The sequence below is a fragment of the Canis aureus genome, chromosome 7 (assembly GCF_053574225.1).
Source record: "Canis aureus isolate CA01 chromosome 7, VMU_Caureus_v.1.0, whole genome shotgun sequence".
NCBI classification, from domain to species: Eukaryota; Metazoa; Chordata; class Mammalia; order Carnivora; family Canidae; genus Canis; species Canis aureus.
The window spans coordinates 39254915-39279272 of record NC_135617.1 but is presented as its reverse complement, the minus strand read 5'-3'; the positions used below and the strand labels follow the sequence as shown (position 1 = coordinate 39279272).

Here is a 24358-nt window from a genome sequence, read left to right as displayed (position 1 = left end):
TTGAGAGTACAGGTGGTTGAAGTTTTACTGTGGTTCATTTCTGGATAGATTAAAAAGATTCTAAAGCTGTCATTAAAACTGATATAGATTAGGTTTATACAAATATCTTGAGGCAGCTTTTGAAAAGACCTTTTCCTTTTTTCAAAGTAGACAAAAATCAGCCTTTGCAGGACCCTCTTGGAACCTGCTGTCATTGTAGCAACGTTCTTTTTTCCAAGAGAAAGCAGTTCCTTGTAGTAGTAGTTGCCAAAGGGGATGCCCCAGCATCTCTCAGGAATGGTGGTCCTTACAAAGCCATCACATCCTGTTGTCGAACCCGCTATGGTCAGGATGTGATGAGCAAAAACTCAGCATCAGTTTAGCAAATAAACACATTTAATATGAAAGAACTTCAATCTGCCTCTCTTACATTAACAAGTTCAAAACAGGAAACAGTATACCTTCATCCAGGATGTTGTTTTTGTGTGGGCTTGTGAATGATCCTCTGTAATGTCATCATATCGCCTTCTACAATTGTTTAAATTCTAATTTCATTTAGATTTTAAGCAACAGATGAACTATTCTGGTATGCAGAATCTGACCTCTTGTTTTGATATTTGTCTCAGGGGACACCCTCTATACCTGCAGCTGCCACTCTGTCTACAGTAATATCTGGGGATCTGGATCTGTTCACTGAGCAAGCTACAAAGTCAGAAGAGGTGGCAAAGAAACAACTCTCCAAAGACTCCATCTTATCTTTGTATGGTACAGGAACCATTCAGCAGCAGAGTACTCCTGGTAATTCATTTTGAGATCTGCTGTCAGTGAATTGTAATGACATTACTAAAAGTATACCCTTTGTGTTATATCACTTCTTCCTATTTTTCTACATAATGAGTGCTGTTGTTGCAATTTATGCAACTACAAAATTGAAATGAAGCATTAGAATTAAGAAGCATATACAGGAGTCACAAAACTTTATTCACTTAGGATTAACAAGCTCTTCACATATCACTTAATATTGTTTCACAAGCTTATAGGACATGGATTTTTTTAAAGAATTATTTTGATTTGCATGAAGTTTACAACTTTGTGTACAGTATGGTATATTCTCTGTAAGTAAACAATCAGTCTGAATTATCACATGACTTACTAAACTTTGAGGTTTTATTATAATGAAATACTGCACAGTAAGATTCATTGTTTACATGATCTATTGAACCCATTTCCTCTAAAATAGTGAGCTGAAACTATAGGGCATCCCAGCTGCTTCTATTAAAGGCAGACATCATCATCTCACTTACGTGTTTGGTAGTGGAAGACCAGTAGTGCATGTCAGCACAAACAGCACATAATCCTGCTGCGTAGTTTGGATATTTTATATAATTATTGCATAAAATTTATTTATTCTAATTAAATTTGCTCAGGTTTGTAACTGCATTCCGGAAGTAACCAGCTCTGAGGGTATTGGTATGTGAATTGGTCTGAGCAGTAGGAGCAGACTGGAAATAAAATTTTTACTGTAGGTAGTTCAGAAAGATGGTGATCCTTTTTCTGTGATTATGGAGGTGAGTGCAGCTATATACAATAGTCCTGTTCTCCTCATTTTCTTTTCATGGTTCTTAAAATACAGGTGTGTTTATGGGACCCACAAATATACCATTTACCTCACAAGCACCGACTGCATTTCAAGGTTTTCCATCAATGGGCGTGCCTGTGCCTGCACCTGCAGCTCCTGGTCTTCTAGGAAATGTGATGGGACAAAGTGCAAGCATGATGGTGGGCATGCCCATGCCCAATGGGTTTATGGGAAATGCACAAACTGGTGTGATGCCACTTCCTCCAAATGTGGTTGGCCCCCAAGGAGGAATGGTGGGACAGATGGGTGCACCCCAGAGTAAGTTTGGCCTGCCGCAAGCTCAACAGCCCCAGTGGAACCTCTCACAGGTAAGGGGTCATTAACTTTCCAACTTATCCAAAATCAAAGAAAGTGGATTTATTTTCTAAATGGTTTTATTTAAGTCTAACAAACTGGCAGAAAAATTTGAGTAGGGATAATGTATAAGGTGAGAACTGTGTATAGGTATTATGAAGTTTCATCAGATAGACAAATGAGCTGTCACTGACCATATATTGAGATTATTCTGTAAAGAAATAAGCATTTTTTCATTCAGATTATAACACTGGTAAATATCTTATAATAGCTAGAAATTATCCTGGGCATCTTGAAAAACTTGCCACTTGGTGAAATTAGCACCAGGCTTTTAACCCATTTCTCTGGTGGGGTATTTATATAGTCCACTTAGACCAGCCTACCTTCACTAATAATTTTGGGGGAGTCTATGTGGTAACTTGACAAATTAGAAACATATCCAGCCTCCTATTCTCAGAGCACTATTTTATGAGGGATCTAGGCTATTCTCCATGGCTTTATAAGAACTATTTTTGTTTAAAATCCTTTATAAAGTTGGATTTCCTTTATACTTAGGGACAAGTCCATATTTGTCTCAGACATCCCCTCATAGTTTAAGCCAACATTTTAGTATAACTTCTTTCAAATCAATTTCTATTTTAGTGCTCCATTCTGACCTTAGATTTAGGTTCATGCTCCAACAACTCCTTCCCTTTACAGTTCTTATTTGATCTTCCTCTAGCATTTGGAGGATTCTTGGTTTCTGTTCTGGTCAGCTGTTTTACCTTGAAAGCATTGAAAGAATAGTCTATAGTAATTATTAACATTACCAAAATCACTGTCTATCCCATGAATGCTTTTACTTTCACTATAATCTCCACACCCAACATGGAGTTCAAACTCATAACCCTGAAATCGAGTCACATGCTCTACTGACTGAGCCAACCAGGCACCTCTATCGTCATTATTTATTTAAAGGAATTATTTTTGGCACCTGGGTGGCTCAGTTGGTTAAGCATCCAACTCTTGATCTTACGGTGCAAATTAAAAAAATAAAAAAGAAAGGAATTATCTGTAGGACATTGCTCTCGATACTAGGGAACCTCAAGTACCAAATGTCAGAAACCACTTTTGTGTAGCCAAAATGCTGAAGCACACTCAGATAAGGTTAAGGGGCTAGACACATCCATAAGGAGTTAACGTTGGCCCTTATTTCCAGGCATTTTCCAGCACCTGCTCACTGCAAGGTGGTTATAACATCCATTAGTAGGTAAGAAGAGCAGGACACTAATGCCTCATCAGCAATGCTGTAAACATCAGTGTCTGCAAAATAACAAATGAACTTTATTAAGAATACATTCCAACCCTGAGCATTGATTTTGAATACGCTCTGTACTTCATGATAAATCTTGCCATATGATTCTGAGAAGTACCACAGGGAAAGGGTTAGGATGCTCCTATACATACATGATTCCAGTTTGGAATAAAAATACATGTAATGTTATACCATGAAAATTAATTTTAGATGTGTAGTGGTTAACTGAGCAAAAGAAAAGGTATGCTTTAAGACCTTTTTAAAAATATTAATAGGTATGTAGAACCATTTAAGATTTTAATAAAGACAGAAGAATAGCTTTCTAAAATTTCCTCAGTCCTTACAGTTAAAGCACAACATCCTAGTAGAATTGGAAGAATAGTGGACTCAGATTCAAAGATTGTTTTGGAACTTTCTTTCAGTTGTGTTTAATCTTTGGGGGACAAGAAATGGGAGTCTTGAAAATGAATAGAATATAATTGAGATCACTTTATGGACAATGCTAACAAAAAAAAAGTGGAAGGAAATGAACAAAAAGTGAAATGAAGTAGCTACTTGCTTTCTCTAGGGAAATAATTGTTTGGTAGTCTACTTTTTACCCCCCGTGATTTGACTAATTTTCACATGTTGAAAAGTACTTAAAATTGCTATTAAATGTCATTATCTGACTAAATTAACATCAAATAAAGGCAGCTTCTAATACAATAGGGTAACTTAAAAATGTCTAACTGTGGCTAACGAAACAAGAATTAAAAGTGAAGTAAGCCTCTTAAATAAGCTTTTTATGTTTCACAGATGAATCAGCAAATGGCTGGCATGAGTATCAGTAGTACGAACCCAACAGTGGGTTTTGGCCAGCCCCCCAACACAACAGCAGGATGGTCTGGAAGCTCATCGGGTCAGACTCTCAGCACACAACTGTGGAAATGAAAACTGCAGTGCAAGTTTCATCCAGAACTACCACCTGACATTCCTTGCTAAAACGCATCTAGTTCCCCTGTTTCTTCATGTACATATATTTTTTCTTTTTCCCCATTTGTTCATATTAAGAATTACCTGATTGACCGTGTTGGTCTGTACTGATTAAATTTGGTGTGAAAAGCAGGTTGAGAAACCATTTTATGTCAAGGGCAGCTTTGCTCATTTCCCATTATTTCATAAACCACATTATTTGAGAAGCTGCTCAGTCAACTTGCATAATCAGTTTTAGTCTCAATAAAATTATAGCTCTAATGTCTGCATATAAGGGAAGTAGTTATCATGTTAGTAATACCTCTAACAGTATAAACCCCACCCCCAAATTAGCCAGTAATCCTGTAGGAAGGTACTGTATGATCAAATGTTTAATCATATAAATAGAATGTAAATGTATCACTGAGCACTGTTTTCTAGTGTATCAAAGTTCTTTTATTTCATCATTCACTTCACTGTGCTGTTGTTATGATGTGCTTAACAGGGAACGTGGTTAGTGAAAGGAAGATAAACCTGGATGTTACTACAAAACTTAGTTTAACGAATGTTTAAAAAACCTCAAATTCTGCCTCTCATAATTTGGATCTCTTCTTATGTACATAGTGCTGATAACATGAAGACCTTTCTCTGCACTATAATGCAAACAGGGTAACTAAACAAAGCCACTTTCAATCCTTGAAGGTATATCCAGGTTTATGACAGTAATTGTGTTTACATTTTATGGTGCCTAGTATTGACAAAATGTTATATCCCTATATTAAACAGATGAATCCATAGACCTTTTTATTTTTGTGGGTTTTATTTCCTACAATGTATACTGCCACCAACCTTACAAATATTACTTAACATTGCAAAGTGAGGAACTGGGAACATTTAGTTGACAAAATACCTGTCATTTGTTTCTAAAACCTGCTCCGTTCTACCAATTATAAGGCCAAATGGGAAAAAAAAAAAGTACGTAAGATACTCACAACAGTATCCTGCAGTGTCACTAGTTGTACTGTACAAAGAACTTCCAGTTTAGTTGTAGGAAAAACATGCAGAACAAACAAAGACAAAAACATAGACTTTATACCAATCCCATCAGCTGTATGAACTGACAGGCTCTGTTTAAACAGATGTCCATCAGCTGACAATAAAGGCTGTCCTACTGAAGTGAACAATACCTGAATGTTCTGCAGCCTAACCTCCGAACTCCTCTTCCACATCCACTAGCCAGGCAGACTGCACCAGCTGCTGCTTCAGTTCAGTTTATACCTCAATTTTCACTGTGTCCAGGCGGTACTTTGGCTCGTTGGCTAGATTAACCTTCTCTGTCCGCGTGTGCCACACGAGAACCTAAAGAGGAGGGAAATCTTTTGGGTAGCCACACTTCTTAACGCTGACACTCAACAAGGTCAAGCAGCACAAGTGAAATGAATACCTTGGTGCAGTTATTTGCTTTTGGTTCCAGTTCTTCAACTGTTGTTATCTGTTTTAGAAAATCAGATTCTTGCATCCCTGGCTGGGATCCACGGCGCTTAAATACGGCTTTTGGATTGGACAAGATGACTTGAAGACTTACAGCAAATCCTTTGTGAAAAGAAAAAAAAAAGACTTTAAAATAAAATACTGGTGTACTTCTCTTTTTTTCTGTAAAATTTCAGATACATCAAAAACTTCTTTGAATATCAAGTATGTGCTAGGTCTTGGTTCACAAAGTTGAATAGGAGCATTATATGTATCACAGTCCCAAAAGGAAAGACAGTTATTACAGTGTAGTCTATTCAGTGCCATGACAAAGGTGTATGCACGGGGGTGGGGGCAGGGAACAACATCTACTGTATATACAAAGTCTGGGCTGTTGATAATAAGCTGTTCTTTCACAGAAGTCATCACACCCCGACATTCAGCACACTGGGAATTAAGAACTAAATGTAGCTGAAGAGCATACAGACTTACCCTAAATATCCTCCGGATAGAGAGAGCCTGCCCGGGTCTCCTGCCTATTTTTTTACCATCTTTATGTGTGCTCTTACCAGAACCAGCACTGCTGTGATTGAGTTTAGAAGACTGAGGAATAGAAGTCAATTAGCTAGAAAATGAAAACTACATAATCATTTGGTTTAAATTTCCACTTGGTTCAACCGGACAGGGATGGGGGAGAGTTGGAAATCAATGCGGGAGATGTCAGGCCATTTGATAAATTTAATTTTGGGGTTTAATTCTTTTTTTTAAGGAAACAAATGAGTGTCAACCTCCTTGAATGATTTAGTCATGAAAAATCATTACCATTTAAATCTGTAGTTTAACAAATCCTGTGTTAAAGGCTCAGCCATTAAATGCTCTACAAGCTATCTCAGCAAGCAACTGCTACAACCTTTGTAGTTGTTTTGAAAGTCTGAAGCCCTGGACCTCTGCTCTTAATGACTAAGCTGACTCTGTAAAGTCAGACACCCTCCTAGAATTAAAGCTGTGAGGACCAATTTCCAAGGACATTTCTTAGCAACATTTTGCCCTCTTCAACATTAACTGAATTGATTTATGCTTCTTTTTGCAAAAGTATAGTTGGGGAGTTGTGAGAAAACTATAACCAGGGCAGCCCCGGTGGTGCAGCGGTTTAGCGCCGCCTGCAGCCCGGGGTGTGATCCTGGAGACTCGGAATCTAGTCCCGCATCGGGCTTCCTGCATGGAGCCTGCTTCTCCCTCCGCCTGTGTCTCTGCCTCTCTCTTCGCTCTCTCTGAATGAATGAATAAATAAATCTTAAAAAAAAAAAAAAATACAACTACAACTACAACCAGCATTCTCAATCTCCTCACCTGCCAGACTGGGCCAGTCCCACATACTAGAACCTGTCCCCTTGATAGGAAAACCTCCCACTAAGCCACCTACGAACATAACTTTGTACATCACTTGCTGAGTGAGGCAGAATAAATAAAGCATTAGCTGAGGACTGGCCCCAAAATTCTCCACCAATCCTGAAAAGAGGCAGCACATTCCAGCAGAAGGAACACTAAATTTGGAATTAGAAGCCTTTTGGTTTTGCCTGGATCCTTGTACTTGGGACATTGGCCAAGTCATAACCTTTCTTGATCCTGAAACTTCCCCATTTCCTCACCTGCAAGAGCGGTGTGACACCTTTTCAACTCAGCGTCTGATATAAAATCAGCAAATGGGGGATCCCTGGGTGGCGCAGCGGTTTGGCGCCTGCCTTTGGCCCAGGGCGCGATCCTGGAGACCCAGGATCGAATCCCACGTCGGGCTCCCGGTGCATGGAGCCTGCTTCTCCCTCTGCCTGTGTCTCTGCCTCTCTCTCTCTCTCTCTGTGACTATCATAAATAAATAAAAATTAAAAAAAAAAAAAATAATTTAAAAAAAAAAAAATCAGCAAATGGAAAGACCCCACTAACTGCAAAGCACAGTTCAAAAGATTCTATGGTATGTAAGTTAAAATACCATTATAAGAAGGGCAGATGGCACTGGCCACCATTTACAGTTGGAAAACGGTTGAAAGGAAAAGGGGCTGCGAAAGTGGCAGAAATCAGGCCACCTGCATTTCACACCACTTGGCTGGTAAGTCTGAAGCCTTCTTCATACAGCCTAAACAGCCACAGACTTCTTCAGCAAAAAGCCAAAACGTCAAATTCACAAAAGGTAACTTTTATAATAGGTGAATTCAGATTTTAGTGTCTTAAGATGTCTTGCTTTTTCTCATTGTACTTTAAGTTTCATCCCTTTTCTATAGTTGAGGACCTGCCCTTCTCAATCACTTAAGATCCTGGTATATTTTTCACATGGCTTTAAGGTAGTATTTCCTCATTCTTAACTTAAAAAAAGAGTCTAAAATGTAAAGCAGTCTGAAAATGCTTGAAGCCACTTTGATTGTCTTCATTTTCCCCGAAGTCTTGAACACATTCATCATGGTGACCACTGAAAAATATGGATTGTATTTTCTTGTTTTCCTTGGTTCAGGAATATCCTTCTAACTCTTAAAGCAGACTCATTTGGTACAATGTACAACTTCCGCAAGCAAAGCTGACAACTGGCCCTTTCCTGGCCTCACTGGAGGGGTGGGTGGCGCCTGGCAGGCCAGCAACCGTGGCTCACCACAGTGGCAACGTGGTTTTCTGTTTAATAATACAAAAGGAGGAGGGAGGCAATTCAGATGCTCTTCAATCTCCTACCTCTATTTCTTCACCATGCCTCTGCTCAGCTTCAAAGTACTTCAAAGGAAGCGGGCACAGCCAGCATGTAGGAACTGCACACTACCTAGCCCCAAACTCCGGGGTTGCCTTTCAGGGAATCATCTGACCTGCTAAGAAGCTGGGGAGTTAAAGAGTTTTCCCTCTGAAAGCAGCACAAGGAGTTTTTAGCTTCTTAAACCACTGCTTCCAACCCAACATGGATATTTTGGGTTTTCTTAATTTCCAAGTATTTATGCCTCAAGTATCATACGTACCCTTCCTTTTTTCTAGTGAAATTAATTTAGCTTTAAAGATGTTGGCAGTAGTTCAGATACTGGGAGCCTTACAAAAATCATGAGAGTAGAATTCTCTGTCCTACGGGTGTATAAAAATTAAAATGCAAATTAAAACTGGTTATTCACTATGAACACAGAACTTCCTGACTTCTTCAAGTGACACAGGGATAGGGTGGAGAAACTGTCTCTTATGTTTGTATTCCCCTGTGTGTGTGTGTATACATATACATATGTATATATAATAAGCTTATGTCACACATATTCTATATAAACATAACAGAATTTTTTCTAGTACCCAGCAACATAAAATTCAAAACACCTGAGCTACAAAAATTACCAGATGTACAAATAAGCCGGAAAATACAACCCCATAATGAAAATAAAAATCAGTCAACAGAAATAACATAGATGATAGAATTACAGAACAAAGACATTAAGACATTATAAATAAGCCTCCTATGTTCAAAAAGGTAGGGGAAAGATTGAGCATGCTAATGAGAGATAACGGCAGATAGAAAAAAGACCCAGAGATCTCACTGTTGTGAAAATATACAAGCTGGTATTAGCAGCTGATAAGACACTGCAGAATAAAGGCTAGCAAACTTGAAGACATAACAATAGAAACCACTAAAAAGAAAACACCAAAACATACAAGTCACAGAAATTGAATGAAAGGTAGGAAAGGGAGATAGAAAATGGAATAACTGAAAACTTACTAAGTTTGATCAGTAAAGGTATTATATAAGACTTAACCAACTTGACCGGACATTTATAGGACACTCCATCTAACAATACAGAATACACGATTTTTCAAGGAGCATTGTCAAGACAGGCCGTAGTCTGGGCCATAAATCAAATCTCAATAAATTCAAAAGAGCTCAAACTGTAAAAGGAATTCAAATAGAAATAATACGAAAATATCTGGAAGATCTCCAAATATTTGGACACCAAATAATGTAATTCTAAATAAACTATGGATCTAAGAAGAAATCAAAAGGGAAATGAAAAAGTGGTTAACTGAATGAAAACAGAAATGTAGGATGCATCTAAAGCAGTACTTAAGGGGCACCTGGGTAGCTTAGGTCATGATCTTGGGGTCCTGAGAGGATTATTGTTGGATTCAGTTGGTTGGATTCATGCTGGCATTCAATCATGACCAAGTGAGGTTTATTCCAAGACTGCAATGTCGATTTAACATTTCAAAATCAGTGTAATTCACAAAGCTAGACTTAAAAAAAAAAATTCTAGAGAAAATGCACTCGACAAAATCCAACATCAAGATTTTTAAAAAGCTACTTGGTAAACTAATAACTTCCTCAACTTGATAAAGAGCATCTACGAAACACCTACTGCCAATATTATATATGCTTAATAGTGAAAGACAGTGTTAAACCCTTGCAGTCTGGAATGCAAGGCTGTCTGCTCTCAAATTTTATTCAACAATGTACTGGAGGCCCTAGTCATTACAATAAGGAAAAAACAAAAACCAGACAAACTGGAAAGGAAAAAGCAAGTCCAGCAAATCTCTTCCTCCTTCAGCTATAGTTAAAAGCATTGGTAATGCTTATCAATTCCTTATAGTATGTATCAACTTAGTCTCACTTCCATATACTTGTCCCACTGGCATATTCTCTTTTTTCTAACCACACAGTCTAATCTCAAGCAAGGCTGATACAAACCAAAACTATTTCTAATTCCCAAAGGATAGTTTATGGCAGCAATACCTTTATAGTCTGGTTACAAGAAAGATACTAATGGCCTTTTTTCCCTAACAGTCACTCTGGCTAATGGTATTAGAATACTGGGCTCTTGACACTTCTACTACTGGCAGTAGGTATCAGGTAATTTAAAAAGTCGGTCTCTACTACAGATTAAAAAAAAAAAAAAAGATAATCTCCAAATTAAAGCATTTACACATGTAGGGGCACCTGGGTGGCTCAGTTAAGTGTCTGCCTTCAGCTCACGACATGCTCTTGGGGTTCTGAGATCAAGCCCTGCATCAAGCTCCCTGCTTGGTGAGGAATCTGCTTCTCCCTCTCCCCTCTGCCCCTCCACCATTTGTGCTCTCCCTGCCTTCCTCTCCAATAAATAAATTTTTTAAATGTATACACATACAACTGTCTAAAGATGTGCATGTGGTACCTCCTCTCCTCTCTGTAATTCTGAGGTGAACCACTCACAGCTCGTCCTAGCAGAGCACATCCAGTCTTTTGTAAAGTGTGTGAATCTTCCCTACCTACCCGCGCCCCTCATTGAGATAGAATTCATAGATAATGAAATTTGCCTTTTTAAAGGAGCATTAAGTGGCTTTTAGCATATTCATAACTCGGCACCATTTTTAAAAACTAGTCTTTCTCTATTGAATGGTCTTGGCATCCTTGGCAAAAATCAACTGATTGATAAACCCATAATGTAAGAGTTTATTTCTGCTCTTTCAATTACATTCTATTAATTCATATACTCATCTTTATGCCAGTGCCACGCTATTCCTGGAGCTTTATATACTAAGTTTTCATATCAGAAAGTTTAAGTCTTCCAACTTTGTTCTGTTTCAAAATTGTTTTGGCTATTTTAAGTCCCTTCCTTTCCAATATGAATTTTAGGATGATGTTGGCAATTTCTGCAAAACAGGCAGCCATAATCTTGATAGGAATTACCCTGAATCTACAGATTAATTTGGGGAATACTGTCATTTGAGTAATCTTTTAACCCATAACATTGTCTCCTAATCCAGGAATATAAGATGTCTTTCTACTTCTCAAGTTCTTTAATTTCTCTTAATAATGTTTTATAGTTTTCAGTATACAAGCCTGATACTTATTTTGTTAAATGTTACTGAGTATTTTATTATTTGACACTATTGTGAATAAAATGGTCTTATAGTTTCATTTTTCAAGTTGTTCATTGCCAATGTAATAGAAATGCAATTGATTTCTTATGTTGATCTTGTATCTTACAATCTTGCTAAATTTATTTACTAGCACTAATAATAGTGTAGGCTCCAACACAGAGTTGAAACTCAATTCTGGAATCAAGACCTGAGCTGAGACCAAGAGTTAGACACTTAACTGACTGAGCCACCCGGGCACCTCCCCCCATTTTTTTTTAAGTAGGCTCCATGCTACAAGTTGTACATGTACTCTTGAGGCTATATTAAAAAAAAATCATGCTATTGATAACTAAAGATATTTTACTTCTTCCTTTACAACCTAGATGCCTTTTATTCATTGCTTTCAACTAATTATCCCAGTTACAACCTACATTACAAAGGTGAATACAACTGTCAAGAGGGGTCATCCTCGTCATGATCTTAGGGGAAAAGCTTTCATCTTCAGCTATTAAGTAGGTTAGCTTTTTCATGGATGCCCTGTATCAGGTAAAAGATGTTCTTTTCCATTCCTCACTTATCAATCTAGTGTCTTTATCATGAAAGAATGTTGAATTCTGTCACATTTTCTGCACCTATTAATTTGATCATGTGGCTTTTGTTGTTTGTTCTTATATGGTGTAGCATATTTACTGACTTTTGTATATGAACTAACCTTACACGACAGGGATAAATCCCACCTGGTTATGGTGTATGATCTTTTTTGTTATATTTTGCTGGATTAACTCCACTAGTACTTTGTTTAGGATTTTTGCATCCACATTCATAAGGAATATTAGTCTATAGGGTTTTTTTTCTCTTTGATGTCCAGTGTTGGTATCAGGGTAACTATGGCTTTATAGAAGGACTTCAAACATGTTCCCACCTTACATTTTGGAAACGTTCATGAAAGATTGGTCTTAATTCTTATTTTCTTAAAGAATTTATTTATCTGACAGAGAGGACAAGTAGTGGGGAGGGGCAGAGAGAGAGAGAAGCAGACTCCCTGCTGAGCAGGAAGCCCAATGTGGGATTCGATCCCAGGACCTGGAGATCATGACCTTAGCTGTAGGCAGATCCTTAATTGAGCCACCCAGACACCCTTTAATTCTTCTTTAAATATTTGTTAGAATTCACCAGGAAAACTATCTGGAACTGGGCTTTTCTCTATAGAAGTTTTGTTTTAATCCATCTCTTATGAGTATATTCAGATTTTCTATTTAAGGTGATTTTTTTTAAAGTAATCCTCTACACTTACACGCAATGTGGGACTTGAACTCATAACCCTGAGACAAGAGTTGCATGCTCCACCAACTGAGCCAGCCAGGTGCCCTTTGAGAATCAGCTTTAATAGTCTTTCCATGAGTTTGCCCATGTCATCTCTATTATCTAATGTGTTGGCATATAATGTTTCATGGTTTTTCTCTTACAATCTTCTATAAACAGTAGTAATGTTCTTGTTTTCATTCCTAATTTTAATAATCTGAAGCTTGTCTCCTTTTCCCTGGACAATAAAACTAAAAAGTTTGTCAGTTTTGTTGATGCATGTAAAGAAACAAACTTTTGGTTTTGCCGATTTCCTCTATTGCTTTTCTATTCCCTGTTTCATTTACTTTGGCCCTAATTTATTTCCTTCTACTTATTTTGGGTTTAGTTTTCTGTTCCTAGTTTCTTATGGCAAAAGTTTAGGTTATTGGTTTCAGATCTTTCTTTTTAACAGAAGCATTTGTAGGTATAAGTTTTCCTCTAGGCACTGCTTTAGGGGCAATCTCTAAGTTTTAGTATATTGGGTTTCCATTTTCATTCATCTAAAAATATTTTCCAATTTCCCTTATGATATCTTCCTTGACCAAGTGGTTATGAGTATGCTGTTTAATTTCCACATACTTTTAAATTTCCAACTCCTTTATGGTAGTGATTTCTAATTTCATTCCAGCATGGCCTGAGAACACACTTTGTATGCTTTCAACTATTTTAAATTTATTAAGACTTGTTTTATGGCTTAACATAAAACATACTTTATAGTCCCTCCTAGAGTATGTTCATTTGTGCATTTGAAAAGAATGTATATCTGTTGAGTGGAACATTCTCTAGATTTTACAGGTCTCGTTAATTTACAGTACTTTTCAGGGCTTCTTAATTTGTCTCCTAATTGTTATATTATTGAAAATAGATGTTGATGTTTGCAATGATTATTGTTGAGCTGTATCTTCCCTTCAATTCTGTCATTTCTGCTTTATGTATTTTGGGGCTCCATCGTAAGATGCATATATATTTATAACTGCCATATCTTCTTTTTTTGTCATATCTTCTTAAAGGACAGACACTTTTATCATTATAAAATAACTTTTTTGTCTCTACAGGCAACTCTGTCTTTAAGTCTATTTTGTCTGGTATTCATATAGTTACTCCAGCCCTTTTTTTGGTTCCTGTTGCATGGGAGGTCCTTTTACATTCTTTTGCTTTCAACCTACTTATACCTAAAATTTTTTTTCTTGTAGACAACATTATACTTCAATCATGGTGGTTTTTGGAGTTTTTTTGTGTGATTTTTTTAATCCATTGTGTCTATATGTCTTTTTAATGGACATTGTTTGATCCATTTATATTTAATGGAATTACTGGTAAATTAAGATTCATATTTGCCAGTTTGCAATGTATTTCCTTCATGTCTAATATCTGTTCATTCCTCTATTCCTAAACTACCATCTTATTTTGCATTAAAAGGATATTTGTTAGTGTATCATTTTGTCACTTATCATTTATTTTTTTGAGTTACTTATTTAGCAGCTGCCCTGGGAATTACAATTAACATCTTCACTTCTAACAATCTAGTTCAGATAAATACCAATTTCAGTAGTACACAAAAACTTTGCTCCTACATAGTTCCATTATTCCTGCCCCCCTTTGTCCTGTTCTCAAATTACATCTATATTGTATAGCTCTTAATCCTGATTTCTAATTATTGCTTCATGCAGTTGTCTTTTAAATAAGAGAGTATGGAAAAAAGAGAGGTAAAACTTACATCTATACTCTCTTTAAAATTTATCCATACATTACTTTTACTGGCACTCTTATTTGTTTGTGTGATTAGAATTACTGTCTGGTATCCTATCATTTTAGCCTAAAAGACTCTTCAGTACTTCTCATAGAACATATTTGCTAGTGATAAGTTTTCTTGGCATTTGTTTATCAGGAATATCTTAATCTCTCCTTCAGTTTTTTAAAAAATATCTTTATTTATTTATTCATGAGACACACACACACACACACACACACACACACACACACACACAGAGGCAGAGACACAGGCAGAGGGAGAAGCAGGCTCCATGCAGGGAGCCCAATGTGGGACTCCAACCTGGGACTCCAGGATCACGCCTTGGGCCGAAGGCAGGCACCAAACCGCTGAGCCACCCAGGCTCATTTCATTTCTTCATTTTTGAAGGATACTTATGCTAGATATAGAATTCTTGGTTGACAGTATTTTTCTTTGGGTATTTATGTCATCCCACTGCCTTCTGGCTTCTGTGGTTCCTGATGAGAAATCAGCTGTTAATCTTGCACAGTCTCAAGGTCAGAGATGAGAACTCAGGGCCTTCTAAGGTTTTTTCATAAGCATATGTACAGCTCTGGACCCTATACTTAGACCTACACTACTACTATATGGCCTTCTAGAATCCTAGAAATATGTTAGAGCTTTTCAAAGCCCCTATGTAAATATTATCCAAGATTTTTCCGTTGAAATTTTTTAATAATTTGTTTGTCATAACTATTATCATTGCCTCAGAGAGCTGTAATGGTAAACAATCAACATTTGATTTTTATTTTTGTTTAGTTTTTGTTTTCCTATTTTTTATTTCTTACAAAGGCTCCTAGGAAAAGGCTGTTTGTACTGAGCAAGATCTTAGGTCAGATAAAGATAAGCTTTGAGAATGTCAATTTCTACAGACCTATTGGGTAGAATAATGGCAATTCTCTTATAATGGAGCTTTGGTGAGTTTCAACCCTGTTCTACCCCCAGTGACTGTTAGAATGAATAGCTGCTGATTTTCACCCTGACTGTAGGACTCTTGATTTTCACAACCACCAGGGAGGCAGGAAGAAGAGGATGGGAATAGGGAAAGTTGAAATAATGTCATACTCATTATTACCAACATTTAAGCATTTTTCTTGAACATTCCTCAGATTGGTGTACATACACTCTGGCTTAATTTCCATAGTTGTGAAAAAGTTGATTTTGACAATTTCTGAAAGTATTCTCATTGTTTCTATATAAGACAATATTCAGAGGTCCTTACTCTGTCATTACCAATGATGTCACCTTTTTTTTTTCCCCCCAAACCCTTAACCACATTATCACCATTTGAAGAGGATAAGCATGAAAGAAGCAGCCACAGTAAGGTAGGGCATAAAGGTTAAAAATGGAAAAATGCTGAGAAAAATACCTTGAAACAAATACAAATGGAAACATAACATCCTAAAACTTATGAAATACAGCAAAAGTAGTTCTAAAAGGAAGGTTCTTAGTGATAAATGCCTACACAAAAGACAGAGATCTCAAACAACCTCCCTTCCTCAGACAACTAGAAAAAGAAAAAACACCACCAAAAGTTAGAAGGAGAGAAGCATATAGCAAAGATCAGAGAAGAAATAAGTTAAATAGAGACTAAAAGGTAATAGAGATGACTGATGAAATTAAGAGCTGATTCTTTGATAAGATAAACAAAACTGACAAACAAGTTAGCTGGAATGACCAAGAAAGAGTGGGCTCAAATAAATAAAGTCAGAAATGAAAGTGAAGACATTGTAACTCATATCACAGAAACAGAAGGGATAATAAATGACTATGAACAAGTATACACCAACAAAATCAGACAACACAGAAAAAAATGAATTCCTTAGAAACATACAACCTACCAGGAACCATAAAGAAATAGAAAATCTTTTTTTTTTTTTTTTTTTAAGAAATAGAAAATCTGAATAGACCAATTACTAGTAAGCAGAATGGATCAGTAATCAAAAACCTCCCAAGAAACAAAGTACAAAACCAGATGGCTTCACTGATAAATTTTACCAAATATTCAAAGAGTTAATACCTAGCCTTCTCAAATGCTTCCAAAAATTGAAAAGGAGGAAAAACTTCCAAACATTTTATGAAGCCAGCAGTACCCTGATACCAAACCTGACAAGGATACCACAAGAAAATTACAGACCAGTATCTTTGATGAACATAGATACAAAATCCTCTACAAAGTATTAGCAAAGAATTAAACAACACATTAAAAAAAATCACATTATCAAATGAGACTTATTCCAGGGATGCAAGGATGATTCAACATCTGCAAATCTATCAGTGTGACCCACCAGACTGAAAAATAAAGGATGAAAATGATATGATCATCTTAATAGATGCAAAAAACTCCAATATTTGACAAAATTCAATATCCACTTGTGATTAAAAACTCTCAACAAACTAGATATAGAAGAAATGCACCTCAATATAATAAGGGCCATATATAACAAGCCCACAGCTAACATCATACTCAACAGTGAAAGCTAAAAGCTTTTTCCCTAACAAGACAAGGCTGCCCACTCTCACTTTTATTCAATATAGTACTAGAAGTCCTAGCTACAGCAATCAGACAAGAAATAAGTCATCCAAATTGTTAAACTAGTAGTAAAATTCACTATTTGCAGATGACATACTATATATAGATAATCCTAAATATTTTACCAAAAACTATTATAATAAATGAGTTCAGTTAATTGCAGGATACAAAATTTATATGCAAAAATTGTTGGCATTTCTACACACTAGTAATGAACTATCAGAAAGAGAAATTAAGAAAACAATCCTACTTATAATTGCATCAGAAAGAATAAAATACCTAAGAAGATTTCAAACTATATCACGAAGCTATAGTAATCAAAACAGTATGGTATTTGCATTAAACAGATACATAGATAAATGAAACAGAATAAAGAGCCCAGAAATAAACCTCCACATATATGGTCCATTACGACAAAGGAGCCAAGAATACAAAGGAGCCAAGAATATACCATGAGGAAAGCACAGACTCTTCAATAAATGGTCTTGGGAAAACTGGACAGCCACAGGCCAAAGAATGAAACTCAACCACTGTCTTATGCCATATACAAAAATTAACTCCAAATGAATTAAAGACTTGAATGTAAGACCTGAATCTGTAAAACTCCTAGACAAAAACATAGGTTGTAAGCTCCTTGACAACAATCTTGGTGAATATTTTTTGGATCAAATGCCAAAAGTAAAGGCAGCAAAAGCAAAAACAGGTGAGTGAGACTACATAGAAATAAGAAGCCTCAGCCCAGCAGAGGAAACTACCAGCAAAATAAAAAGGCAACTGTCTTTTGCCATATACAAAAATTAACTCCAAATGAATTAAAGACTTGAATGTAAGACCTGAATCTGTAAAACTCCTAGACAAAAACATAGGTTGTAAGCTCCTTGACAACAATCTTGGTGAATATTTTTTGGATCAAATGCCAAAAGTAAAGGCAGCAAAAGCAAAAACAGGTGAGACTACATGGAAATAAGAAGCCTCAGCCCAGCAGAGGAAACTACCAGCAAAATAAAAAGGCAACCTACTAAATGTGAGAAAATATCTGTAAATCATATTTCTAAGAGAGTTATATCCCAAACACATAAAGAACTCATATAACTCGATAGCAAAAAAACCAGAACAATAGGACTTAAAAATGAGCAGACGACCTGAATACACATATTTCGAAGAAGACATGCAGATGGCCAATAGACACATGAAAAGATATTCAATTATCACTATCAGGAAAGTGTAAATCAAAACCACAATGACCTATCACTTCACACATGTTAGAATGGCGAGTATCAAAAAGATAAGAAATAACATTGTTGGCAAGGGCATGGAGAAAAGGGGACCCATGAACACTGTCGGTGGGAGTGTAAATTAGTGCAGCTGCTATGAAAAACAGTATATTTTAGAGATTCCTCAAAAAATTAAAAATAGGGATCCCTGGGTGGCGCAGCGGTTTAGCGCCTGCCTTTGGCCCAGGGTGCAATCCTGGAGACCCGGGATCGAATCCCACGTCGGGCTCCCGGAGCATGGAGCCTGCTTCTCCCTCTGCCTGTGTCTCTGCCTCTCTCTCTCTCTCTCTCTCTCTCTCTCTGTGACTATCATAAAAAAAAAAAGTTAAAAATACCATATGATCCAGCAATACCACTTCTGAGTATTTATAAAAGAAAAATGAAAAACGAACTCAAAAAGATATATGCATGACCCTCCCCTCCCCACACATTCATTGCAGTATTACTTACAGTAGCTAAGGCACAAAAGCAACCTAGGTGTCCTGTGATGGATGAATTTGGATAAGAAGATGTGGTATATATACACAATGGAATATTATTCAGCCATAAAATAGAAGAAAATTTTTTGCCTTTTGCAAAAATGTGAACTCTGGGTACATCATGCTAAATGCAATAAGTCAGAAAAAGACAAATGCCAAATGATTTCACTTACATGCAAAATCTAAAAAAAAAAAAAAAAATCAAACTCACAGATCCAGGGAATACACTAATGGTTGTCAGAAGTAGGCAGGTGGAGGGTGGTCAGAAGGTATCAATTCTCAGTTACAAAATAATTCCTGGGGATGGAATTACAGCATAGTGACTAGAGTTAATACTATGTTGTATATTTGAAAGTTAGTAGAGCAGAACTTAGTTCTCATAACAAGAGAAATATTTTTAACTATATGTGGTGATGGATATTAACTAGAAAAACTGTGGTGATCATTTTACGATATATACAAATGTTGTACACCTAAAACTAGTATATGTCAATTATATCTCAATTTAAGAAGTAGAAAACTATACTTAAGTACTTTTTTTTTTTTCATAATCTTGTACCTTTCAGCCTTGTCATCTGAACTATCCAGCTGAAAAACAGATATGTTAATAGTGTTTTGGGAATCATTTTCACTATACTTAAATCAGACATAGAAAGCAAAAAAGAGGGCTGTATAAAAAGAATGTGTCCTTTATTTATTGACTATCATCTCTAAATTGCCATTATTTCATGTAAATGCTTAACTATAGATTTTCACGATCCTAAGCATGAATACTCATGTGCCATGCATGCTCCTAGGGGGCAGGGAGAAATATAGTTTTCCACACTTATGTCCAATTATACCTTAGAATGATTTCTTTTTTCTAGTACCAAAAAGGAATGAAAACACATGGCCTGGCTGTTAAATGGATTTGTTAAACTGCTCCAGAATATGGATTGAAACTTTATGATCGCTTCAGGGTAAACCTTATTTTTTTTTTTTTTGGTCCATTTTTTTAAACTCCTCAAAGCCATTTAGCAATCATTGTTCTTTGTGGAAAAAATAAAACACTTTTTATTTCTAAGACGTATTCTTTATTTAGTCTATAACAATTCATTTAAATCTTTACTCTGAAAAGAAATCATCACAGAAACCTAAATCTTCTAAGGAAACCATCAGGATGCTGAATCAGAATGGAAAGAATGAAAGATAAATTAAGAAGGCTTAATTAACTGAATACCAAAAATATCCAGGACAGACAGATTTTTTTTTTTTTTTTTTTGGTAGGCTGGTAGCAGAGAACTAAGACATGCCTAATACCGAAGTTTAGAAGGGGAAGTGGTTCTATTGGCTCAACAGCCAGAAAGACCCTGAAAGGAAATGAAGCACTTATGTATGTTGAGTATGGCACAATCAACAAGGTTGACAATGTCTGAGTAAGAATCAGGGTCTCATGCTTTATGTTACCATGAGATTTTCTGTTTGACTAGTACTCACTACCATGAGTACTACTACTGAATGTGCCACAAAGCCATTCTATTCTAACCCAGGAAATACAGCAAAACAGGAGAAGGTATCTATATTCCTATTCCTCAAACCCAGCACATGCATGTAAAATAATTTTTTAAATAACAGAAAATAATGAGTTAACAAGGATATGGAAAAATTGGGACTCCTATGCATTGCTGATGGGAATGTAAAATGATGCAGCCAGTCTGGAAAAAAGTATAGTGGTTCCTCAAAAAAAAAAAAAAAAAAAAAAAAAAAAAAAGAAAAGAAAAGAAAAGAAAAATCAAACGTAAATTACCATATATATGGTCCAGCAATGTCACTTCTGGGTGTATACTCAAAAGAATTCAAAATCGTGACTTAAACAATTATTTGTACACTCATGTTCATAGCATTATCCATAAGAGCCAAAAGGTAGAAACCCAAATATCCATCAATGGATGAATGGATAAACAAAATGTGGTTTATATATACAAGAAAGTATTATTCAGCTTTAAAAAGGCATGAAATTCTGACACATGCTATACAGCATGGATGAACCTTAAAGATACCATACTAAGTGAAATAAAAAGGACACAAAGAATGCATAATTCCACTTACATGAGATACCTGTAGGGTCCAATTCATAGAGGTAGTAACGTTTGGGGGTTTTGTTTTATTTTGTTTTTATTCATGAGAGAGAGAGAGAGAGGCAGAGACACAGGCAGAGGGAGAAGCAGGCTCCATGTGTGGGACTCGATCCTAGGGCTCCAGGATCACGCCCCGAGCCAAAGGCAGACACTCAACCACTGAGCCACCCAGGCGTCCCGAGGTAGTAGATGTTTGTTACCAGGGATGGGGGTAGGGGGTGGAGGGTGAGGAATTAGTGTGTTTCAGGGGCACAAAGTTACAGTTTGTGATGATGAAAAATATATGGAGATGGACAGTGGTGATCACTGCATAACAATGTGCATGTACTTAATACCACTGTGTACTTAAAAATAGTTAAAATGGTAAATTTTATGTTAAGTACATTCTACCACAATAAAAAAAAAAAAAGACAAAACTTGCATTCCCAGTGAGTGCAGTCTTTTAGATCATTGGTGGGGCTCTTCAGTTGTTATAATTTTAAAAACTCCTCTCCTGTGCTCAAATCCTCTTCTTGTTTGATCCATGGAAGTGTTTTCAATGAAAAAAATTGTATTGAACTTTGTCTCAAACTTTTTCAGGACAGAGCTATCTGACCTCCTACCTCCAGAGGAGATTCAGTGGGTGGCCAGGCAGGAGACCACATCTGTGAAGGACGATAAAGAGCCACAGGAAGAAAGGGGAGAGGAGCTTCTGACCACTGACACCAGCCATTCTTACTTCTAGTTGCACTTTATCATCACTTCAGACTTAAAAAAAATAAAAATACAGACACACCTGCACACTAGGTGCCACACCCAGAGATTACGGTTTAACTGATCAGTGATGAAGTTATGTTTTCTCAAAGCTCTCCATGTAATTCTGATGTGTAGCCAGGTTGGGACCCACCAAATTAGACACCCCAAAGCTCTCCTTAGAGAGTTCTCTGGAGTAGAGCTCAACATCCCCTTTTTAAAAATCTCACCACTGAGAATAATGGCAGGGGTGGTTGGACGGCTCAGCTGCTTAAGTATCTGCATTCAGCTCAGGTCATCATCCCAGAATCCTGAGAGGGGAGCCCTGAGTTGGGCTCCCTGCTCAGTGGGGAGTCTCCTCCTTCCTCTCCCCCAGCCCCTCCACCCCCCACCCCACCCCCACCCCCTACTCGTGCTGTCTCTCTCAAATGAGTAAATAAAATCTTGAAAGAAAGAAAGAGAGAGAGAGAGAGAGAGAGAGAGAGAAAGAAAAGAAAGAAAGATGGCAATTAGGGCTCAGAAGGAATAAGCAGCTGTAAAACTTTTAATTTTGATAATCCTTATACCAGAAGTATAGTCAAGTCAGAATTCACGAATTTAGCGAACATTTACTCAAGCTACTCCTGTCAGGGACTGTGCTGAGGCTGGAGCCATGGGTAGAAGAGCTGAACCCTCTCCCAGGGGAGCTCAGGACTCCACTAGCAGAGGAAGCCCAGGGCAGACAGGACACCAAAGTGAGCGCCACCTTGAGGACAAGTGCATAAGCAGAACGTGGGAACAGCATCTATGCTGGATGGAAAAATCAGGAAAAACTTCCCAGAAAAAGCTATCCTTATACTATTAATGAGTCTTGAAAGGGGACTAGAAAGTAGTGAGGCAAACCTGGGAAGATAAAGGGACATCCCCTATTCTGGAAGACAGTGTGTGACACTCTGGATTATCTTGAGCCCATGAGCACAAGGCAATGCTTGGCTGACCTGGTGGTTGGTCACGGTGAAGCGATTTGAATGAGGTGGACTCAGTGCAGAGTGTCTGGGGTTGGGGGATACGGCTGCTCAAGGGGCCCAAGAACGGCAGCCAAGTTCAGCTTCTGAAGCCAGTGCAGAGACGTGTGTGCCAGTCACGGCAACCAACTGTGTGCCAAGCAAAACCGGCCCATGTGCCGGCCCCAGGTAACTGAGCAGAGCAACAATCCTGGATTCTTATTTGTACTAATAAACTGCCTCTTTAATAGACTCCAAGTGAAAACTGCATCTCCAGATGCTCTCCCACAAGCTCTTAGCAAAGTCAAGGTGATAAAAAGGGACATTTCTCCCTTCTTGTGACCTGATTACAAAGTGTGAGAACTACTCTTTGAAATCCTTCCCCGTGTGCCATCAGTAATTAGGAAATGATTTTTCATCTGGGAAATTATGAAAAGGAGCATATATCTTATTCTCAGCAGCTTTCTAATGATCTTTTGTTTCACTTTTCTCTTATTGATCAGTCTCTTTTTAGAGTATTTTATCTAAAGCAAGGGCCAGCGTTTATCTCCATATGCCATCATGCATGCTGAGTTAGTTCACTGAATGATAATGAGCACAAGTCCCAGCCAGGAGAGAAGTGAAGTCCATCATGAGCCCAAAGCAAAGAGTTTGTATGTTCTTAAGTATTACACCTTCAAGAATGATCTGAAATAGCTCTCCGTGGTGAGAATTCAAACACTGATAGAACAGCAGGAACTTCTGCAGTATCTGTTCTCATTTCAACCTCACCATAACCCAGAAGGCAGGTGGTCTGATCCCTAATCTATAGGTGGGGAAACAGCTAGTACGGCCTGTTGTGCCCCAGGGGAGCCTGGGCAGCAGCGACGCCTGTGTCCCACAGCTGCTGTGGAGATCTGGCCACCACGGTCATCGGCCACACACAGCACTGGGCCAATTCCCCTGGACGAACGTGGGAGCCACCTGAACCCAGATGACAGGGGAACACAGACACAGTCTGACCTTGCTTCTTGGTGAAGGGACCAATCATTCAGGTGCCTACAGTTGTACCCAGTGCTCTGCATCTGATGTCTTACTCTGTGAGGAATTCCATTTCCTCTGTTCTGTGGATGAAGAACACAGGCTCAGAGATCAAGAGCTCAGTCACCTGGTTGTGAGCTGTGAGCAGGCGAGATGGGATTCAAAGCCGAGTGGGCATGCCATCTCTGGAGACACACAAAACCTGAGCAGGATCACCATGCAACCCTGGACAAGTGACTTCGAGTCCTCAGCCTCCCATTTTCCTTATATTTAAAGGAGGAGGATAATACCAGCACATCCCTTGCAGAACTGAGTAAAGATTAAACAGGAAAGCACCACAGAGCATCTAAGAACGCCTGGTTCCTGGTAAACATGCCTGATACTCAGGAAACAATAATCGCGAGGTGTGCTGGGCTTCCCAGGTAGAAGGAAAAACTTCTGATTTTCAAAATTCTTAGTTCTAAATGCTTTACTCACTGAAATTTTGAGGGATACCGCTCCACTTCCACCAAGCCCTACTTGAACAAGGCCACCCCACCCTCAGCTACCCCAGAAAAGTCCCCTGATTATGAGCAACAGGTGCACAGGCACTCCTTACCCCACACGCCCACCTTAACCCAGCATAGATACAGTATGT

General features: G+C 37.8%; 2 protein-coding genes across 9 annotated transcripts in view; one reads left to right on the top strand and one right to left on the bottom strand.

Moving 5' to 3' along the window:
- The window catches only part of SMAP1 (small ArfGAP 1), a 178305-nt gene extending 173349 nt beyond the window's left edge, over window positions 1–4956 (top strand). For all 8 annotated transcript variants that reach the window (XM_077903462.1, XM_077903460.1, XM_077903464.1 and 5 more), the window contains 3 exons: window positions 606–777; window positions 1613–1926; window positions 4002–4956. In XM_077903462.1, coding sequence (XP_077759588.1) covers window positions 606–777; window positions 1613–1926; window positions 4002–4136 — 621 coding nt within the window. In that variant the 3' untranslated portion in view covers window positions 4137–4956. The remainder of the gene's footprint in view (window positions 1–605; window positions 778–1612; window positions 1927–4001) is intronic.
- Window positions 940–24358, bottom strand: part of B3GAT2 (beta-1,3-glucuronyltransferase 2) — an 83975-nt gene continuing 60556 nt past the window's right edge. The window contains exons 3-4 of the mRNA XM_077903468.1: window positions 5602–5750; window positions 940–5516 (exon numbers count right to left, since the gene is read on the bottom strand). Coding sequence (XP_077759594.1) covers window positions 5430–5516; window positions 5602–5750 — 236 coding nt within the window. The 3' untranslated portion in view covers window positions 940–5429. The remainder of the gene's footprint in view (window positions 5517–5601; window positions 5751–24358) is intronic.